We start from the raw sequence: 22,600 nt of genomic DNA on the forward strand, positions 1-22,600 counted from the left end.
GTAATAGCAGAAACTGCTGTGTGAATACTGACATGAAAAATTCAATAGCTATATGTATAGAATGAAATGTGAAAAATGGAACCTGCATTACTGCCATGAATATATGAATAAAGAGAAATTTAGCTACTGAATTGATCAATGCAATAGAGCCCCAACACTACGCCAAAGTATTTCTCTACGTTGGGGTCCCTAGCTTGTGTGTGTCCTCTCATGCAGTTAAAAAACTTACCGTGTATGGGAAGCATACCATACACGGTAAGTTTTTTAACTGCATGAGAGGACACACACAAGCTAGGGACCCCAACGTAGAGAAATACTTTGGCGTAGTGTTGGGGCTCTATTGCATTGATCAATTCAGTAGCTAAATTTCTCTTTATTCATATATTCATGGCAGTAATGCAGGTTCCATTTTTCACATTTCATTCTATACATATAGCTATTGAATTTTTCATGTCAGTATTCACACAGCAGTTTCTGCTATTACATGTATTCCCCTTCCATAGTCACTGGTGTGCATACCTTATCTCCCCATAGTGATTGACAGCAATGACCAGACTGTCCATCATACCGGTCAGCTTGAATATATGTTCAGAGTCCAGATCGGAGTCAGAAGCAGAGTCCTGGTCCGAATCTGGAGCTGCCGCAGAAGAGGCAGGAGACAGCGAGCGTGATGCTCTGGCGGCCATAGCAGGGCTAGGGGAGCTGGAGGATGACCCAGAGAGGGACCGCTTCCTAGACCTCCTGTGGGTTCTGCCTTGCCGGGCTGGAGGCGCTGCGGGCTCAGACTCGCTCTGGGTCGCCGGGGGGACTCCAGAGGAGGAGGCGGACAGACGGTCTATGGCCGAGGCTAAGGATTGAGACATGTTAGTTAAGTTGTCCACGGACTGGGAGAGAGCTGAGGCCCACCCAGGCATGGGGGCCGAGTCCTCGTTACGGGCGGTGGGGGGCTCCGTAGTAGTCATGTTAGAGGTGCTACAGGCTACGCAGATGGGGGAGGACTGCCCTGAGGGAAACTTCTTTAGGCAAGAGGAGCAGGCGAAGTGAAGCACTATGGCCTGTGTCTGAGAGCGGGTCGCTCTTGTGCTGGACATGGGACAGAAGAGAGGGAATGAGGCAAGGGAGAGAGACAGGAGGATGCCAGGTGGATGAGGTACTGGGGAAGGAGCTGCCTCCCAGTGGCAGAGCTTACCCAGATTCTGGCGTCCTGTGTTTGAGCTGTCTCTGTATGCAGGCGCTGTGTCCTGTTCAGTGATGCAGGCTGAGGGAGCAGAGGTGGGGGCTCCGAGGAGCTGCAGGGACGTGAGGCCGGTGGCTGCACGTGGAGCGTGTCTGCCGCACAGGAGATCGCAGGGCAGTGATTGCTGCTGAGGGCCCAGGCCGGAGGAGGAGCAGAAAAAGAGCGCGAAAAAAACGGCGCGCAGATTGCAGGTATCGGCCGGGAGAGAGAGAGAGAGGAGGCCCGTGGTTGGCTGGGAAAGGGCGCGCAGAGGCCTCCTGTGATTGGCTGCTGGAGCGGGCGAGCCTGCTAGAAGTGAGGGCTCACGCGATAGGCTGGCCGGGAGGGGGCGTGGCCGGACGGGAGCTAGGCTGGAGGGAAGCCGGGGACTAAATTTTGAGGTGAGGCCGCAGGGGGAGCCGAGGACGGCACCGAGGACGGGGTCGGGGCTGTGTGGGGGAGCCGAGCGTACTGCCTGGAGAGGAGCTGACCCGGGACAATGGAGCTAAGTTTGAAAGATAATCATTTAAAGAGACTTTTTTTTTTTTTTTTTTTTTTTAAAAACGGAGCCCCCCATGACCCGGGACAAGGGATGGGTACCTCTCCCGGTGGCTGATAGTCCTTTTTGGCTTGATCTTGTCCTCTTTTGATCCTGGCCTCCTGGGAATGACATAGGGAGACGGGAATTTTCCAATGATTTTCGTCTCCCCTCCCTGATCAGGCCGGCTGTGCAGGGCGGGCGTGCAGGGGGAGGGGGGCAAGGACCATCCGCCTGTCCCTCTGTGCGGATGCCCCCCAAACAGTCTTGAGAGTGTTAGGGGGGTAGGGTCCTACCAGACAGGCACGGAAGTCAACGGAAGTGGCGGACGGACCCCACTTCTGTCCGACCGGCCTCTAGGGGGGAGAGCAGGGTGAGCGATTACACCCTGTCGCCCGACGAGCTGTGTCTGAAACGAAAAAGGGAAAAGATTAAAAATACAAACCTGAGGGGCTGGGAGCAGCCCCAAGTGTGTCCACCTCCTATGGACACTAAGCTTAAACTGAGGTACAATTGCCAGTTGGTGGGTGTATACTGCATAGGAGGAGTTTTCCTTGTTTTGCTTAGTGTCGCCTCCTAGTGGCAGCAGCATACAACCCATGGTCTCTGTGTCCCCCAATGAAGCGATAAAGAAAAACTGTCATGTGATTGCGTCCTGATGAAGAAGGTTTTCTCTGAAACGCGTTGACTTTTACTAAATAACATTACAAGGCTCTTGTCTGGATATCGTCAATACAGCAGCACGATTTTTAACCCCTTTCATTCCACGTCTTCGGCACTTCTGCCTCGTGGGGCTGCAGCAGCCATTTATGCTTTTTTTTTTAGTAGTTGTGACTCTCGGCTACATCAGGTGAGCCTTTACACTTCTTCATACCAGTAATATAATTTGGATAAGACCCTATTTGCGCTTCTTTGTCGCTCCAGTTTTCACGCAGGTTAAAAAAACAAAACGTGATTTCGGCATCTCCTCTTATATAGTGCAGATAATGTAGGAAGAATCCCAGAGGTGCCGATTCTTGCGTGTCATTTTTTTTCTTTTTTTTTTTTTTTTTAGATTCTGGAATTAATTCCATCCACAGCACAATATTAATTTAGTTTCCAGATACCGAACCCTCAGCTTGTAAATGAATTGAACCCCCCAAAATCTGTTTAAGCCTCCGATCATAAACATCTGCTTTGATTTGCTGCTCGTCTCTCTGGGGACTTGTGCTCTTCATTTCCGGTGCTGCCATACTGGGCCTCATACCGTGCAGGACGCAGTGTGGCCGATGAGGACCCATCCCGGGAGGGATTAGGCTGGAGGTACATGGAATAGAAAGTACTTTGGTCTACTTACCCAATGCAATCTTCACTGACTGACCCCTATAACGTCGGCACCGCAGCAACGTCTATTATCGTTGGTCCTGCGTCTGTAGGATTACGCTCACTGCTGTTCATGTCACCGTTGAATAATCCTATATCTGATGGTCAATTCCTTTTCTTTCCTTTTATGTTTCCGCAGCGGCTGCTTCTGGCAATGAAAACGTGCAGCCCCCTCCTCTGGCGTACAAGAAGTGGGGTCTTCAGGATATTGACTCCATTGTGGATCATGCCAGCGTTGGTGAGTACATCACATAGCTAACGGGGTTTGATGTCTTGTGCTTTCTTGTATCCCTGCATGCACAGGTATTAGGGGATATTGTGGGGGTAAGGCCTGGGCTGTAGGCCGTTTGTCCAGATGTAATAAGATTATCTGTGTGTGTATATATAATTAAAGCATAGACATCGTTGCATAATTATCTGTATGTCTGTATGCCAATCGCACAGACGCCATAATATGATTTTAAGATGTGCGCTCAGGAATGCGTTAACCAAGATGAATAAGCCAAAATGTACAATGAACAAAGAAATATTCATAACACACTGATTGTATTCATAACATGTTGGTTCTCATCAGCTGGGATGGGAAACTGGGGCTATATAATCATGAGATATTCAATACATGAGCCAGAAGCTTGCTTTTACTCAAACAGTGAATACGTCTTGGCGTGATCATGGTTTTCTGATTCATTTATATCTGCGCAGATCGATTTGAAATCCGCCTCTGTGACCCTGAGAGACCCCATTTGTGGTTTCCCCAAAATTCCCAACCTTGACAATATAGTCCCCACTATAGATTTAATTCTGTCTCCGTTCTCTGCTTCCAGGTGTCATGGCGCTCTCTCCGTTTGATCAGATGAAGACTGCCTCCGTTTTGGGAGGCTTTAACGCCTCCATAAAGAGCAGCCCTCCCACCATGTCTCAGTATATTACTGTGGGCTCTAACCCATTCACCGGCTTCTTTTTTGCCCTTGAGGTCAGTATCGCAACAGATCAGAATTTTAATATTCTATTTCTCTCTCACCTTATTGGGGGACACAGGACTGTGTCCCCCAATGATGGCTCAGAGGAAAAGATTTTACGGTGAGTACACAAAAATCTTCCTTTTTTGGATTTGTTTTCTTCATTGTGTCACGTGTCTGTCGTTACAGGGCAGTACGCAGCCATTATTATCCCACGTGGCACTCGCAGTTGCCAGTAAACTGACCTCCGCCCTCTTTAGTGCCGCCAGGTACTACTACTACATTTTCCATATTATTTGTTGGGGTACCGCGGTTACTGTAGGTGTCCACAGTTTTATAATCCGTGGATAATGTCCATTACTCTACATTGCAGTGGTTGGCTGGGCTGGAGGAGCAAACATGAGGAGGAACCACAGCAGAAGCAAAAACCCAAAGTGGAGCCCGCCACCCCTCTGGCTGTCCGGTAATGTCCCCTCCCTGTTAGAGCGATGTGTAAAGACGGCGCTGTTCTTTCTATGTCTGGTCGGTCTGATTGTCAGCATCTCGGACAAGTTAGGGGTCTGGTGTGGGCTCTAAAATTATTTGGAGTCTGGATATGAATTTATTTAAGGACTTGAATTATATATTAGGTCCTGACATTTTTAGAGACTTCAAGTAGTATCTTAGTTAAAGGGAAGATTGAGCAAAAGCTCTTGAACTTGTCTTCGTCCACTCGACAATGCCAATCACTGGGCTCAGCATTGATCCTGAGGTCGGAGATTGGTTGCAGTGGTGATGTGTTATACACCTGGAGTCATCAGTGATCTGGATCCGGCACTCGAAAAATTGGAAAAATAAAGAAAATCAGAATGAAGTGAGCGCTTACCGAGGCTCTGTTGTGGCTGTACGCTGCTCCCGCTGCCTGGGCCGCTCATTAGGCCCATCCATTTGCACTGCTTTCATCGCCCACCAGCCGGCTTGGCGGGCGCCTGTGATTGGTTGCAGCCAGACGCGCCCCCAGGCGCTGTGTGCAGGTCAGTATCGTGGTACAAAAATAAATCAATAAAATATTTGGTGTAGGGTACCCCCGTCTTATGATACCCAGCACAAATACAGCATACAGCTACAGGCTGCTGCCCTCAGCCATGCGCTTATCTTGCTTATGTATCAAAATAAGAGAAACCGCATGCGGCTTTTTTAATTATGTAAATAAATAATTTAAAAAACAGACGTGTAATCCCCCCAATTTTGATACCCAGCCAAGATGAAGCCCAAAAGCTGGGGGCTGGTATTCTCATACTGGGGCGGTCCATGCTTGTTGGACCACCCCCAACCTAAAAATAGCAGCCTGCAGCCGCCTGGGATTGTTGCATCCATTAGATGTGACAAGCCCAGCGGTTTACCCGGCTCTTCCCAATTTACCTTGTGCAGAGGCAATTGGGAAATTTCCGCTGTGCCTTTTTAAAGGTGAGTTGCTGACACCAAATCTCTCCCAACGTAACTTTCAGATTCGGCCTCCCAGATTCCCGGCGTCGAGGAGAGAGCATCAGTCTGTCGCCCTGTAACACTCTGGCCGCAGTGACCGATGACTTTGGGAGAGTAATCCTGCTGGATGTAGGAAGAGGAATTGCAGTACGCATGTGGAAGGGTAATACTGCAGGCATCCCGCTTGGTAAACTGTATAACGTTAGGTGTGGGGCTTGTGACAAAAGAGCTTGCAATCTGATGCCCACACAAGGATACGAAGCACATATATTTCAGTAATTGTTTTGATGACGGAGAAAATATAATTCCCCAGTCACATAGTTCAAGCTGAAAGACCCAAGTCTATCCATTTTTATCACTTTGTTCCAGGTTATCGTGACGCCCAGATCGGATGGATGCAGATAGTGGAGGACCTGCACGAGCGAGTGGCTGAGAAAGGACACTTCTCTCCATTTGGGAGCACACAAGGTCCATGTAGAGTCGCCCAGTTCTTGGTCTTTTACGCCCCCAGACGGGGAATTCTGGAGGTGTGGAGCACTCAGCAAGGACCCCGCGTAGGGGCCTTCAATGTGGGCAAACACTGCAGGTGAGGTGGAGCTGTGCAGTCCATGGTCACATCACATATGGCCTCTAGGGAATTTATATATGCCAACAAAAGTATGATTTGAATGAGCAGCATTAGAAGTCACTGACAGCTGCCGCATTTTGTGGTTGCATGCATAGAGATATATCAAGACTTATACATATACATATACATATACATACACATATATAATATATATATATATATATATATATATAAATATTTCTGTGGAATGAGTTGTACTCAAAGCACCTCCATACAATGGAGTCCGTGCTCCATGGAAGAAAAGCATGCAAACGAAGCTAACGGGATTACGTCTCTTGTAGGTTGCTGTACCCTGGGTATAAGATCATGGGGTTAAACAATGTGACAAGCCAAGGCTGGCAGCCGCAGACCTATCAGATCTGTCTCATAGACCCGGTGTCTGGAAATGTCAGGACCGTCAACATCCCGTTCCATCTGGCGCTCAGGTAAGCGGGCCGATCACTATTACCCAGGGGAGGACGGCGGTGTACTGGGTGATGTGTAAAGCAAAGTCCAAGTGTCGTAGGTCAAACCAGTACACCCAGATGTCCGACTGTTGGACTATAATGTAGTCCAATAGTCGGACTACATTATAGTCCAATAATATGATGGTCGTGTTCTACTGTGGACCACGTATGATGGTCGTGTTGTACTGTGGACCACGTATGATGGTCGTGTTGTCCTGTGGACCACGTATGATGGTCGTGTTGTCCTGTGGACCACGTATGATGGTCGTGTTGTCCTGTGGACCACGTATGATGGTCGTGTTGTCCTGTGGACCACATACGATGGTCATGTTGTACTGTGGACCACGTATGATGGTCGTGTTGTACTGTGGACCACATACGATGGTCATGTTGTACTGTGGACCACGTATGATGGTCGTGTTGTACTGTGTGTATAATTCTGTAATTTCCTTTTCCAGTGATAAAAAGTGTGAAAGGGCGAAAGATCTGCATTTAGTGAAGAAGCTGTCCACGTTGTTAAAGAACAAAGCCCCAAATTACGGTAAGCACGGTGTATTCTGCGAAGTTATGGAATTGGGAAGAAAAATGTAAATATGTAGAATGGAATTAATAGGGCCGCACACACATAAAAGGGTGGCACACACCTACACCAACCACCTCTGCTCCAGGGACAATAAAAGGGTGACACACACCACCGCTAGCCGCCTCTGCTCCGGGGACAATAAAAGGGTGGCACTCACCTTCGCCAGCCGCCTCTGGTCAGGGTACGATAAAAGGCTCGCACACACCTCCACCAGCTGCTTCTATTCAGGAGACAATAAAAGGGTGGCACACACTTCCACCAGCTGCTTCTGCTCAGGAGACAATAAAAGGGTGGCACACACTTCCACCAGCTGCTTCTACTCAGGGGATAATAAAAGGGTGGCACACACTTCCACCAGCTGCTTCTACTCAGGGGATAATAAAAGGGTGGCACACACCTCCACCAGCTGCTTCTACTCAGGGGATAATAAAAGGGTGGCACACACTTCCACCACCCACCTTTGCTCAGAGGACAATAAGGCTACATGCGCACGCTGCTTTTTTTCCTGCTTTTTTGCTGCTTTTTTGGCTGCAGTTTTGTCAGCAGAACTTTCTGACATCTGACTTCCCAGCAAAGTCTATGAGAAGTCAGATCTGTCATGCGCACATTGCAGTTTATTTGTCAGCGTTTTTTTTGTCAAAAGTTTGTGACAAAAAAAATGCACCATGTTCATTCTTCCTGCGTTTTTGTCAACATTTGTCACCCATTGAAATCAATGAGGGCATCAAAAACGCAGGAAAAATGCATGCTAATCAAAAGTGGTGCATTTTACCTGCCTTTTACCTGCGTTTTTGCTTGATATTTTTTTTTTTTTTTTTTTGCACAAAAACAGGGCATGGTAAAATAATGGTATATGTCTGACAATGGGTGGGATAATTAATGGAATAAATATCCCAGATAAGTGAAACCAAGTTGTAATCCTGATTACGCATATAAACCATGTATGAATTGATTTTTTTGTGAATATTATAATGTCTCATACCTCTGTAATATTGTCCGATTTTTGTATTTTTCACAATGATTGTTTTTAATTTTTTGGTACGTGAAATATGCACACAAAGTACCTTTTAATTGTATTATACACTTCATGCACACTTTTTGTATATGTGGGGAGGTCACCTGGATGCATGACCCTATTTAGGGAGGGCTGATCTTACCCCACATGTGGACCCGTGGAAGCCTAATCACAGGCGAAACGGCCGTCGTCCATAGTGAGGGGCCGCATCCAGGTCTCCTCCACCCGCTGATTTTACAACACCTTTTAACCGAGTTTATGGAATAAAGATTATCCGGAAAAAGACATCAGCATTGGTGCGGTCTTATTCTTCTTTTGTATTGATGAACTGAACTGACTTTTGCTGTTTGGACCTGCACGCTGATCCGGCTTCCAACAAGGACGTCTGGTGCTATATTCCTTACCCTCCAGTGATCCCAGGTGTGATAGGCGTGTATGGGTGGTGCAGGACTGTGTTCTCTTGGATCCATATCATTGCATTTACCTTTGGAGTCCATTGCACACCCAGCTACCACCGGGATATAATAACAAGGAGTTACTGGATTTGGGATACAAAGGATATGACGGACAATACAGTCAACATGGACAGCACCAATACGCCCTTGGCTAATACTTCGGGTGTTCAAGCGGGTCGATCGGATGCGGCTTCCTTTTTTGTGGAGTGCAATCAAAAAAAAAAGGACACAGAGGTAATGGGCGTAAAAACCCTGGAACAGAAAATATATTCCCTCTCTGAAAGAGAGGTGCGGTTATTTTGGACGGTACAGTCACTACAATCCTATGTGGATTGCAACAGAGTCCCAAGGGGCTTACGTATTATTAAGTCAGTATCACAATTCCATCAGGATGCGACTTTTGTTAAGGAATGGGAAACCATACAATTGGATTGCTCTATGAGACTGTTGCAATTAGTTTTAAAGAAAAACATAGAAGATTATAATGATTTGAGTTTGGAATTGGAAAATTTAAAACAGGATACCCATTCTAGAGTGACTGAGGATTATTGGTCCTCATTTACATCTAAGTTGGATAAAAAACTAATGGATGTTCAGACAGAAATTAAAAATAAAAAAAGGGAAAAATTTTTAAGAGACAAGCATGATTATGACACCAATCAGATCTTTTGTTGGACAAAAGATAAGGTCAAGGGATATAAAAAACATCAATATATGTATAATAAGAAAAAATCGCATGTACAAAATAAGGGATATTGGACTACCGATTCAGAATCTAGTGGCTCTGAAGAGGTAGTACCAGGTCCTTCAAGAGATACCTCTTCATCAGTTCCCACTCCTGCCCCTTTAGGAAACGCATCCGACGGGGGGGCAGGAAGGGGCACAAGAGGAAGAGGACGCAAACGAAAGATGGTGTCATGGAGGAATTGAATGATAATCAATTGCTTGTCTCTTTGAATAAGAATATAATAAATCTGTCGGAGCATTCACTGACCAGCGATATGGTGTCCGTTTTGTCTAAGGGGTTGAGCTTTTGTGTTCCAGAAGAATTTAATTTTGTGGAATTTAGAGTGGATCTTTATAAGGCAATAAGGAAAATACATTTATTCAAATTCTTTAACCAAATGCCTCACAATATAAATCTGATTCCTGAGGGTGAACAACCATGCATGGTGAATGATGGGAGTTTTGATGTGACAGGGGCCTTTGACCCTGACACATTAAAAGAAGCTACACTGTTAATGAGCTTGAATGATCCCACATTGGAGTCCGAAGTGGACATAAATGAAATAATGTGTGAACCCATGAAATTTAAAAAAGGAAATAAATCAGATTTTTGTCCACCAACAGTGCATGGGAATTTGATCGATTTGTTCCAGGATACTGTTATAAAAAAAGTAGAGGCTTTGAGGTATCCACAAGTTAGTAGGAATTTGAGTGCAGGTGAATTAGCTGCGGTAAAAACTATGCGCACGTGGGAAGATACTATCTTCCGCGAAGCAGACAAAGGGGGCAACATTGTCCTCATGTCCCGTGATATGTACCTGCAGGAATGCTTAAAACAGCTACAAGATCGCACAACATATAAACCCTTACTGTCAAACCCTATTAATGAATACAAAAAACAACTTGTACGTCTCTTGGACAGATATGTAATCCTCGGTTTGATTTCTAAAAAACAAGCAGAAAAATTGATCCCGCCTTTCCCTACGAGACCACACTGGTACTGTATACCAAAAGTGCACAAAAATGAAAAAAATCCTCCTGGACGTCCAATAGTGGCGGGGATTGGCTCACTGACTGAGCCACTCTCCCACTATTTGGACTGGCTGCTGAGACCCCTGTTGTCCCATATTCCGTCTTATGTTAAAGACAGTGGGGATTTTGTGTCACTCCTCAAAGAAGTAACATGGCAGGAGGGATACAATTTAACCACAATTGATGTGGATAATTTATACACACGGATCCCACAGGCTTTGGGTGTAGAGGCAGTAAAGGACATTGTCACACGCAGTGGCAAAAGTCCTTTGTTTTGTGATTTTGTTGGTGAAGCGCTGGAATTTGTTTTATCAAAAAATGCCTTCATGTTTCTAGACGGGTGGTATGTACAGTGCGGGGGTACTGCAATGGGTACCCCCGTATCATGTGCCATGGCCAATATTTTTTTGGGACAATTTGAAGGCAAGTATGTATATACAGTGAACAACCCGTTCTTGAAGCATATTAAATACTATTTAAGGTATGTCGACGACATGTTCATGGTGTGGGATGGGACAGAAAAGGATTTTTCCGATTTTGTTTCCTATTTAAACACCACCAACACCATGAACATGTCGTTTACCTCTACCTTTGGAGGCAATACTATAAGTTTTTTGGATGTGGAGGTTGGGGTCAATGATGGAGTGATCGCAACAAAAATTTATAGAAAACCCACAGCCTCCAACTCTGTTTTACATTATGAAAGCGCCCACCCGCAGCACACAAAAACTGCCCTCCCGTACTCGCAGTTTTTGAGGGTAAAAAGAACTAACAGTACCACTGTGACCTTTGAGGAACAGGCTTCTGAATTAAAAAATAGATTTTTACAACGGGGTTATCCCGATACTATTATCAATCTAGCATATGAAAAAACTAAAAAATCTGCAAACGAGGATAATCGTCTCTGTCCAGTAGCCGACTCAGGAGGGGTGAAAAAGAGAAAAGAAAAGAACACTAATGACAGGTTCACCTTTAGTTTCAAATTCGGACCTATGTTTGACATCATAAGAAAAACGCTTAATGAGAACTGGCACATCCTAGAAAGGGATCCTGAATTGAAAAATATGACGGCTTCTAAGCCATTAGTTTCCTACAGGAGATGCCACAATTTGAGGGACTTGCTGGTTAAAAATAGATTAACCAGCAAAAACACATGGTTGGAAAAACAGTCTCCTAATGGCAACTTTAAATGTGGCCAATGCAGATTTTGTAGTCTGCGTTTGACCGGCAAGTCTGTGAAAATTGGTGCACATACACACTATGTCAATCAGTTTATATTGTGCAAGACAAAATTTGTAGTCTATGCAATAGTATGTCCCTGTGGGAGATTTTATATAGGAAAAACTATCAGATGCCTATATGTTCGATTTAAGGAGCACTATAATTCAATCCAGACAGGAAAGGGATCCCCAAGATTGATAGCACATGTACGAGAATCGCACAATGGCTGCCCTGATGTCCTGAATTTTGCCGGTTTGGAAAGGGTGTCACTCCCATCGCAAGGAGGGGATCACCACAAACTGTTGTTGCAAACGGAGGCAAAATTAATTATAAAATATGGAGCACAGGGCGCATTGGGAATGAATGACCGTAACGATTTATCAGTCTTTTTGTAAAGGATTTTTTTTTTTTTTTTTTTTGCACAAAAACAGGGCATGGTAAAATAATGGTATATGTCTGACAATGGGTGGGATAATTAATGGAATAAATATCCCAGATAAGTGAAACCAAGTTGTAATCCTGATTACGCATATAAACCATGTATGAATTGATTTTTTTGTGAATATTATAATGTCTCATACCTCTGTAATATTGTCCGATTTTTGTATTTTTCACAATGATTGTTTTTAATTTTTTGGTACGTGAAATATGCACACAAAGTACCTTTTAATTGTATTATACACTTCATGCACACTTTTTGTATATGTGGGGAGGTCACCTGGATGCATGACCCTATTTAGGGAGGGCTGATCTTACCCCACATGTGGACCCGTGGAAGCCTAATCACAGGCGAAACGGCCGTCGTCCATAGTGAGGGGCCGCATCCAGGTCTCCTCCACCCGCTGATTTTACAACACCTTTTAACCGAGTTTATGGAATAAAGATTATCCGGAAAAAGACATCAGCATTGGTGCGGTCTTATTCTTCTTTTGTATTGATGAACTGAACTGACTTTTGCTGTTTGGACCTGCACGCTGATCCGGCTTCCAACAAGGACGTCTGGTGCTATATTCCTTACCCTCCAGTGATCCCAGGTGTGATAGGCGTGTATGGGTGGTGCAGGACTGTGTTCTCTTGGATCCATATCACAGCTGGATGCGACGCTGGAGCATGCTGGATTACGCCGGACATGGAGGGCTTTGTCGGGGTTAATAAATTGGTAATGAGGGAATGTGTTTGTGTTTTTTATTTCTAATAAAGGATTTTTCGGGTGTGTGTGTTTATTTACTGTAACTTACAGATTAATCATGGAGGGTGTCTCATAGACGCCTGACATGATTAATCTAGGACTTATTGGCAGCTATGGGCTGCCAATAACTCCTTATTACCCCGATTTGCCAATGCACCAGGGCAAATCGGGAAGAGCCGGGTACAGTCCCAGAACTGCCGCATCTAATGTATGCGGCAATTCTGGGCGGCTGCTGACTGATATTGTTAGGCTGGGGGGCTCCCCATAACGTGGGGCTCCCCATCCTGAGAATACCAGCCTTCAGCCGTATGGCTTTATCTGGCTGGCATTAAAATTGGGGGGGACCGCACGCCGTTTTTTTTAATTATTTATTTATTTCTAATTTTTTTTTTTTTCCAATTCAACAAGCTTTATGGGCTTGTTTGAACTGAAAAATACATGAAACAATTGTTGACAAAACTGCAGCCAAAAACGCACCAAAAAAGCAGCAAAAATGCACCAAAAAAGCACCTACATTTTTTGTGACATTTCCAGGCTCTCTCTGACAAGGTGCAGTTTTGGCTGCAGTTTTGGCTGCAGTTTTGGCTGCAGTTTGTGAACACGAAAAAGAAGCAGCGTGCGCATGTAGCCTAAAAAGAGTGGCACACACCCCCATCACCCGCCTTTTCTTAGGGGACAATAAAAGGGTGGCACACACCTCCACCAGCTGCTTCTACTCAGGGGATAATAAAAGGGTGGCACACACCTCCACCACCCACCTTTGCTCAGAGGACAATAAAAAGAGTGGCACACACCCCCATCACCCGCCTTTTCTTAGGGGACAATAAAAGGGTAGCACACACATTCATAAGCTGCCTCTGCCCATTGAACCATAAAAGCGTGGCACCGCCTCTGCTCAGGGGATTATCGAAGGGCGGCATGCCCAGAAATTGAGGCAGCATCTTCCTCTTTCTTTAGCGTTCCTATGGGAGACCCAGACATTGGGTGTATAGCTTCTGCCTCCGGAAGACACACAAAGTACTACACTCAAAAGTGTAGCTCCTCCCTCTGAGCTTATACACCCCCTGGAGAACCAGATCTAGCCAGTTTTATCGCTTTGTGTTCAGGAGGCATACATCCACACATGCATTCTCATCTGATTTTTCATTTTTGGAAAGAGTTTGAAGAAAAGCGGGTCCAAGCCTGGACCCCCGGCATGTCCCTTCTCACCCCACTGTGTCGGCGGTGCTGTTAAGGTTGATTCCAAGGCTGGAGCCTTCACATGCTGTGCTCCTTCACCATCCCTCCGGGGCTCTGGCTTGAAGTGGGAGCCAGCACGGTTCTCCATGCTTGGCAGGAGACCGGTCTCCATCCGCAGCCCTTCAGGATCCTGCTGGACCGGAGCACTCATCCCCAGGGACTTGGAACCCTGCGTCTCAGCAAGCTAAGTACCTGAGACGTTTATAAATGGGGGTCCCCTTGTACTTTATTGCTGTGGGAGAGTGTGCTGAGTGATTTTTATGACATTTCCGGCGGGTTCTCTGGCTGTCGCCTGAGAACCGCGCCGATGGTGCCTGCGCGCCGGCCGCACCGCTCAAATTTAGGCCCCAGCTTCGCCGGAGGCCTACTTTCGGTTTCACTGCCCTCGCATGTCATTCATGCAGAGGGACAGCACGGCTCCGCCCAGCGGCCGTTCTACAAAGGGGAGAGACACTCCTCACTGGGTACATGTCTCCTCCCCTGTAAGTCTCTATGGCCCTCCAGATCCCGCTCTCAGAGTGAGTCCCGCCCCCTCTCTTCGCTCCGGCGGCCATTTTTTCAGCGTTTTTCCCTGCGATCACCACTGGTCTGCAGCATCCCTGCTGAGGTGCTTGGGGGTCCGGGCTTCGGGATCTGGAGGGCACACAAACCGCTCCAGCGGTCTGGTAAGCCACAACCTCCGGTTGTGGACCTTCTGTATATACTCTGGGGGTCATTCTGGCAGAGCCCCCACTCCAGCAGCATGTCTCACACGAGGAGCAAGGCTCCAAAGCTGTATTCAGTATGCACTGCATGTAAGCTCCTACTGCCTGAACCGAGCACCTATCCACATTGTGATGCCTGCTCTAACCTGACGATGCCTCAGCCTGGAATCGCACCCCCAGGGGTCTCTCCGGCTGCTCCGGCTCCTGTGGCTGAACCCCCGGCTTGGGTAGAATCCTTATCTAGGTCTATCTCCCAGTCTTTTGCCGACTCCATGGGACAGCTGTCCAGGACTTTGCTGAACATGCATCAGCCCCCTTCACAGGGTGCCTCTGCTGCTAGGGCTCTCTCAGCGGAGCTCACAGAGGATTCATCATCTGGTCCCAGACCCCGTCCTCCTAAGAGGAGACGCAGGGCTCCATCTCCTTCCTCGTCCCGCGGCTCTGTTTCAGAAGCTGACTCGCGGGACGAGGAGGATGCCTTTACAGGGGGCTCGGAGGCTAACTCCATGTGCCCCATTGATCTGTCCAAAACCGACTCAGATGTTAGTGATTTGATTGCTTCTATTAATTCTGTACTGGATCTCAATCCGCCAGTATCAGAGGAGCAACCCTCTCTGGCTATAAAGCACCAGTTTACCTCGCCTAAGAGGACAAAGAGTGTGTTCTTTAACCACTCCAGTTTTCAGGCCGCTGTGACCAAGCCTAGGGCCTGTCCTGACAAACGCTTCCCAAAGCGCGGTTCTGATGACCGTTTTCCCTTTCCACCTGAGGTGGTCAAGGAGTGGGCTCATTCACCAAAGGTAGACCCCCCGGTGTCTAGACTCTCAGGCCGGACCGTTGTATCAGTGGCTGATGGCACCTCTCTTAAGGATTCCACTGACCGCCAGGTCGACCTTCTGGCCAAATCTGTATATGAAGCGGCAGGGGCCTCGTTCTCCCCAACTTTTGCAACAGTGTGGGCTCTCAAAGCCATCTCTGCTTCTCTGGAGGAGATGCATTCCCTCGCCAGGGAATCTATGCCCGAAATGGTTACCTTAACTTCCCAAGCTTCAGCTTTTTCATCCTATGCCATGTCTGCCATGCTGGAAGCTTCTCACCGCACTGCGGTGGCTTCGGCTAATTCCCTCGCTATCCGCAGGATCCTGTGGCTTCGAGAGTGGAAGGCAGATGCCTCCTCAAAGAAGTTCCTTGCTGGACTCCCTTTTGCTGGGTCCAGGCTGTTCGGTGAACAGCTGGATGAAATTATTAAGGAAGCTACTGGCGGGAAGAGTACTTCCATGCCACAAACCAAAACCAGGAAACCTGTCCAGGGTAGGAATCAGTCGAGGTTTCGTTCCTTTCGTTCCTCCAACTGGTCGTCCTCTAAGCCCTCGGCCTCGTCCACTAACTCAGCCAAGGACCAAAAATCCAGCTGGCGCACAAAAGCGCATCCACAGAAGACCGCAGGAGCTGCTGCCACTAAGGCAGCCTCCTCTTGACTATCTGTCCGCGCCAGCAACGTCCTTAGTCGGTGGCAGGCTCTCCCACTTTGGCGACGTGGGGTTTCAACACGTCTCCGATCAGTGGATGCGGGATATCATCTCCCACGGCTACAGGATAGAATTCTCTTCCAGCCCGCCAAACAGATTTTTTCTGTCAACTCCCCCCTGCTCCAAGGCCGCCGCCTTCTCTCAGGCCGTGGCATCCTTGCAGGCCAACGGAGTAATTGTACCGGTTCCCGCCCGGGAACGGTTCAGAGGTTTCTACTCAAATCTCTTCCTAGTCCCCAAAAAGGACGGTTCCTTCCGGCCCATCCTGGATCTCAAGCTTCTCAACAAGCATGTTCAGGTGCGGCATTTTCGCATGGAGTCTCTGCGGTCAGTCATTGCCTCAATGACCCAAGGGGATTTCCTGGCATTCATCGACATCAGAGATGCCTATCTGCATGTGCCAATTGCAGTTTCACACCAGCGTTGGCTACGTTTTGAAATCTGAGAGGAACATTTCCAATTCGTGGCTCTCCCCTTCGGGTTAGCCACGGCCCCTTGGGTATTCACCAAGGTCATGGCAGCAGTGGTTGCGGTTCTGCACCTCCAGGGGTTGGCAGTGATTCCTTACCTGGACGACCTTCTAGTCAAGGCTTCATCCAGCGCAGACTGTCAGCGGAGTGTCTCGCTCACTCTCGCCACTCTAGCCCAATTCGGGTGGCTTGTCAATCTGCCCAAATCCACTCTGACTCCGACCCAAAGGCTCATGTACCTAGGGATGCAGTTCGAGACTGCCGGCACTTGTGAAGCTGCCCTTAATCAAACAGCAGTCCCTCCAACTGGCGGTGCGCTCTCTGCTGAGGCCCCGCCGTTATTCCATCAGGCACCTGATGCAGGTGCTGGGTCAGATGGTGGCGTCAATGGAGGCTGTTCCCTTTGCCCAGTTCCATCTGCGTCCACTGCAGCTGAACATTCTCCGCTGTTGGGACAAGCGGCCTTCCTCCTTGCACAGGTTAGTGGCTCTGTCGCCACAGACCAGGAGCTCTCTTCAGTGGTGGCTTCGGCCCCTCTCTCTGTCTCAGGGGCGCTCCTTCCTGGCCCCGTCCTGGGTGATCCTCACCACGGATGCCAGTCTATCCGGCTGGGGAGCGGTATGTCTCCACCGCCGAGCACAGGGCACTTGGACTCCGTCCGAGTCAGCCCTCTCGATCAATGTGCTGGAAACCAGAGCTGTGCTTCTGGCTCTCCTAGCTTTCTTTGTCGCTCCATTGGGAGACCCAGACAATTGGGTGTATAGGCTATGCCTCCGGAGGCCGCACAAAGTATTACACTCAAAAGTGTTAAGCCCCTCCCCTTCTGCCTATACACCCCCGTGCTCCCACGGGCTCCTCAGTTTTTCTGTTTTTTGCTTTGTGCGAAGGAGGTCAGACACGCATGCACAGCTCCACAGATTGGTCAGCAGCAGCTGCTGACCATGTCGGATGGAAGAAAAGTGGGCCCATATAGGGCCCCCAGCATGCTCCCTTCTCACCCCACTCTTGTCGGCGGTGTTGTTAAGGTTGAGGTATCCATTGCGGGTACGGAGGCTGGAGCCCACATGCTGTTTTCCTTCCCCATCCCCCTCAGGGCTCTGGGTGAAGTGGGATCCTATCGGTCTTCAGGCACTGAGACCGTGCTTCATCCACAACTCCTGTGGAGCCTGCTGGATAGGAGCCGGGTATCGTTCAGGGACATGGCCCTGCTACTTGGAGGTACTCTGTGTCCCCGTGGGGACCGCGCACAGCAACACTCCAGCTTTGCTGGGTGTGCTAGTGCACCGGGGACCGCGGAGCTGACCGGGTTAATATGTGCCATTACACACTCAGCGTTGCTGAGTGTGTTTATGTATAGGGACTGCCGCATTGACCGCCGCTGCCTTGGAAATACTGCGGCGCGGCTGGGACTTGTAGTGCGCCGGGGACTTCCACGCCGGCCGCGCTTTTACGGCGGCCGCGTTTATTACTAGAGTCCCCGGCTTTTTGCGGCCTAGTTTCCTTTCCTCCCGCCCATAGCCCTGACAGGCAGGGGAAGGGCGGGACGCTGCATAGAACGAGCAGCACTGAGGGCTGGAGCATGCTTTGCATACTCCACTCCCCTCACTGTGCACAGTGCAGGCACCAGTTCCCGCTCTTTCTGGGTCACGCCCACGGCTCCCTCCTCTCCTCAGGACGCATTCCTGTCAGCTCCTCGGACGCTGCAGAGGGGGACAAAATCTGGGAGACCCAGGCAGGGACTCTGGTGGCCTCACAACCGCTTTAAGCGGGTGGTAAGCAGCACCTGTGGTGCTAGCACCATTGTGCAGTAGTGTAACATTATATGTTTATTTTACACTGTATAGTGCACAGTTGATTTCTGGCTATATACCCTATTGTGTTGATCAGGGAAGATAATAGCAGGGTGCCAAAACACAGGCTTATTATGTTGCCTGCGCCGCATGTACGACCCCGCTACCGGCAGGTTCCACTGACCCTCATTGTCTGCACTGTTCGGCCCCTGTGACACTTACTCAGCCAGAGCCTCTGCTAGGGGGGGCCCAGGGGGAGCCACCTGCTAACACTGTTCAGGTGACAGGGACGGAGTTTGCAAAACTCTCTGAGACTATGGCTAAGATACTAGAGGCCTTGCAGTCCAGGCCGGTATCTCAGCACAGGGACTCTGTTGACTCTTTGTTCCCGGGCCCACCTCAGTTGGACCAACAATGTCCTCCCGGGGTATCTCATGGATCCCAAGCTGAGGGTTCTGACACAGACCCCAGCCCCAGACCGACTAAGCGAGCTCGCTTAGATTTTCCCTCGACATCATCATATTGTTCAGGGTCTCAGCGAGGGGAATCGCTGGTTGATGAAGCGGAGGTAGCTGATCAGGATTCTGATCCTGAGGCCGCTCTCAATCTTGATACTCCGGACGGGGACGCCATAGTGAACAACCTTATTGCGTCCATCAATCGTATGTTGGATATTTCTCCCTCAGCTCCTCCGGCGGAGGAGTCGGCTTCCCTGCAGGAGAAATTCCGGTTCAGGTTCCCCAAGCGTACACCGAGTATGTTTCTGGACCACTCTGATTTCAGAGAGGCAGTCCAGAATCACCATGCTTGTCCAGATAAGCGTTTTTCTAAGCGCCTTAAGGATACACGTTACCTTTTCCCCCCTGACGTGGTCAAGGGCTGGACTCAGTGTCCCAAGGTGGATCCTCCAATCTCCAGACTGGCAGCTAGATCCATACTTGCAGTGGAAGATGGGGCTTCACTCAAAGATGCCACTGACAGGCAGATGGAGCTCTGGTTGAAATCCATCTATGAAGCTATCGGCGCTTCTTTTGCCCCAGCATTCGCAGCCGTATGGGCGCTACAAGCTATCTCAGCAGGTCAAGCGCAAATTGACGCAGCCACTCGCACGTCCGCGCCACAGGTGGCGTCCATAACCACTCAGACGTCGGCATTTGCGTCTTACGCTATTAATGCTATCCTAGACTCTGCGAGCCGTATGGCGGTTGCATCCGCCAATTCGGTGGTACTCCGCAGGGCCTTGTGGCTACGGGAATGGAGGCAGATTCTGTTTCCAAAAAGCGCTTAACCAGTTTGCCAATTTCGGGCGAACGATTGTTTGGCGAGCGTTTAGATGAAATCATCAAACAATCCAAGGGAAAGGACACATCCTTACCCCAGCCCAAACAGAACATACCCCAACAGAGGAAGGGGCAGTCGAGGTTTCGGTCCTTTCGGGGCGCGGGCAGGTCCCAATTCTCCTCGTCCAAAAGGCCTCAGAAAGATCAAAGGAACTCTGATGCATGGCGGTCTAAGTCACGTCCTAAACAGACCGCCGGAGGTGCCGCTACCAAAGCGGCTTCCTCATGACTTTCGGCATCCTCACTCCGCATCCTCGGTCGGTGGCAGGCTCTCCCGCTTTTGCGACACCTGGCTGCCACGGGTAAAAGACCGTTGGGTGAGAGACATTCTGTCTCACGGTTACAAGATAGAGTTCACCTCTCGTCCCCCGACTCGATTCTTCAGGGCATCCCCGCCTCCCGAGCGAGCCGAGGCTCTTCTGCAGGCGGTGGGCATTCTGAAGGCAGAAGGAGTGGTGATCCCTGTTCCTCTTCAGCAACAGGGCCACGGTTTTTACTCCAACTTGTTTGTGGTCCCAAAGAAGGACGGGTCTTTTCGACCTGTCCTGGACCTGAAACTTCTCAACAAACACGTAAAGACCAGGCGGTTCCGGATGGAATCCCTCCGCTCCGTCATCGCCTCAATGTCCCAAGGAGATTTCCTTGCATCGATCGATATCAAAGATGCTTATCTCCACGTACCGATTGCTCCGGAGCACCAGCGCTTCCTGCGCTTCGCCATAGGAAACGAACACCTGCAGTTCGTGGCACTGCCGTTCGGCCTGGCAACAGCCGCACGGGTTTTCACCAAGGTTATGGCTACTGTAGTAGCGGTCCTCCACTCTCAGGGTCACTCGGTGATCCCGTACTTGGACGATCTGTTGATCAAGGCACCCTCTCTAGAGGCATGCCAACACAGCCTCGACGCTACCCTGGAGACTCTCCAGAGTTTCGGGTGGATCATCAATTTTCCAAAGTCAAATCTGACACCGGCCCAATCGCTGACATACCTTGGCATGGAGTTTCATACCCTCTCAGCGATAGTGAAGCTTCCGCTGATCAAGCAGCGGTCACTACAGACAGGGGTACAATCTCTCCTTCAAGGCCAGTCACACACCTTGAGACGCCTCATGCACTTCCTGGGGAAGATGGTGGCAGCAATGGAGGCAGTTCCTTTCGCGCAGTTTCACCTGCGTCCTCTTCAATGGGACATCCTTCGCAAATGGGACAGGAAGCCGACGTCCCTCGACAGGAACGTCTCCCTCTCGCAGGCGACCAAAGCTTCCCTTCGGTGGTGGCTTCTTCCCGCTTCATTATCGAAAGGGAAATCCTTCCTACCCCCATCCTGGGAGGTGGTCACGACGGACACGAGTCTTTCAGGGTGGGGAGCGGTTTTTCTCCACCACAGGGCTCAGGGTACGTGGACCCAGCAAGAGTCCTCGCTTCAGATCAATGTTCTGGAAATACGGGCAGTGTATCTTGCCCTGAAAGCGTTCCAGCAGTGGCTGGAAGGCAAGCAGATCCGAATTCAGTCAGACAATTCCACAGCGGTGGCATACATCAACCACCAAGGCGGCACACGCAGTCGGCAAGCCTTCCAGGAAGTCCGGCGGATTCTACTGTGGGTGGAAGCCACGGCCTCCACCATCTCCGCAGTTCACATTCCAGGCGTGGAAAACTGGGAAGCAGATTATCTCAGTCGCCAGGGCATGGACGCAGGGGAATGGTCCCTTCACCCGGACGTGTTTCAGGAGATCTGTTGCCGCTGGGGGGTGCCGGACGTCGATCTCATGGCGTCCCGGCACAACAACAAGGTACCAGCGTTCATGGCACGGTCTCAAGATCCCAGAGCTCTGGCGGCAGACGCCTTAGTTCAGGATTGGTCGCAGTTTCAGCTCCCTTATGTGTTTCCTCCGCTGGCACTGTTGCCCAGAGTGTTACGCAAGATCAGGGCCGACTGCCGCCGCGCCATCCTCGGCGCTCCAGACTGGCCGAGGAGGTCGTGGTACCCGGATCTGTGGCATCTCACGGTCGGCCAACCGTGGGCACTACCAGACCGACCAGACTTGCTGTCTCAAGGGCCGTTTTTCCATCTGAATTCTGCGGCCCTCAACCTGACTGTGTGGCCATTGAGTCCTGGATCCTAGCGTCTTCAGGGTTATCTCAAGACGTCATTGCCACTATGAGACAAGCTAGGAAACCAACGTCCGCCAAGATCTACCACAGGACGTGGAAAATTTTCCTGTCGTGGTGCTCTGCTCAGGGTATTTCTCCCTGGCCTTTTGCTTTGCCCACTTTTCTGTCCTTTCTTCAATCTGGACTGGAAAAGGGTTTGTCGCTCAGCTCCCTTAAGGGACAAGTCTCGGCGCTCTCTGTGTTTTTCCAGAAGCGCCTAGCCAGACTTCCACAGGTACGCACGTTCCTGCAGGGGGTTTGTCACATCGTCCCTCCTTACAAGCGGCCGTTAGAACCCTGGGATCTGAACAGGGTGCTGACGGTTCTTCAGAAACCACCATTCGAGCCAATGAGGGATATTTCTCTCTCACGCCTTTCGCAGAAAGTGGTTTTTCTAGTAGCCGTCACTTCACTTCGGAGAGTGTCTGAGCTAGCAGCACTGTCATGCAAAGCCCCTTTCCTGGTGTTTCACCAGGACAAGGTGGTTCTGCGTCCGGTTCCGGAATTCCTCCCTAAGGTGATATCCCCCTTTCATCTCAA

At 49.4% G+C, this 22,600-nt stretch overlaps 1 protein-coding gene across 2 annotated transcripts in view; it reads left to right on the forward strand.

Moving 5' to 3' along the window:
• Nucleotides 1–22,600, forward strand: part of RAB3GAP2 (RAB3 GTPase activating non-catalytic protein subunit 2) — a 172,326-nt gene that overhangs the window by 80,770 nt on the left and 68,956 nt on the right. For both annotated transcript variants that reach the window (XM_075339111.1, XM_075339112.1), the window contains exons 9-16: nucleotides 3,256–3,354; nucleotides 3,941–4,089; nucleotides 4,265–4,344; nucleotides 4,449–4,538; nucleotides 5,563–5,702; nucleotides 5,909–6,125; nucleotides 6,449–6,592; nucleotides 7,072–7,154. In XM_075339111.1, the coding sequence (XP_075195226.1) occupies nucleotides 3,256–3,354; nucleotides 3,941–4,089; nucleotides 4,265–4,344; nucleotides 4,449–4,538; nucleotides 5,563–5,702; nucleotides 5,909–6,125; nucleotides 6,449–6,592; nucleotides 7,072–7,154 (1,002 nt within the window). The remainder of the gene's footprint in view (nucleotides 1–3,255; nucleotides 3,355–3,940; nucleotides 4,090–4,264; nucleotides 4,345–4,448; nucleotides 4,539–5,562; nucleotides 5,703–5,908; nucleotides 6,126–6,448; nucleotides 6,593–7,071; nucleotides 7,155–22,600) is intronic.

The sequence above is a fragment of the Anomaloglossus baeobatrachus genome, chromosome 3, assembly GCF_048569485.1.
Source record: "Anomaloglossus baeobatrachus isolate aAnoBae1 chromosome 3, aAnoBae1.hap1, whole genome shotgun sequence".
Taxonomy (NCBI): domain Eukaryota; kingdom Metazoa; phylum Chordata; class Amphibia; order Anura; family Aromobatidae; genus Anomaloglossus; species Anomaloglossus baeobatrachus.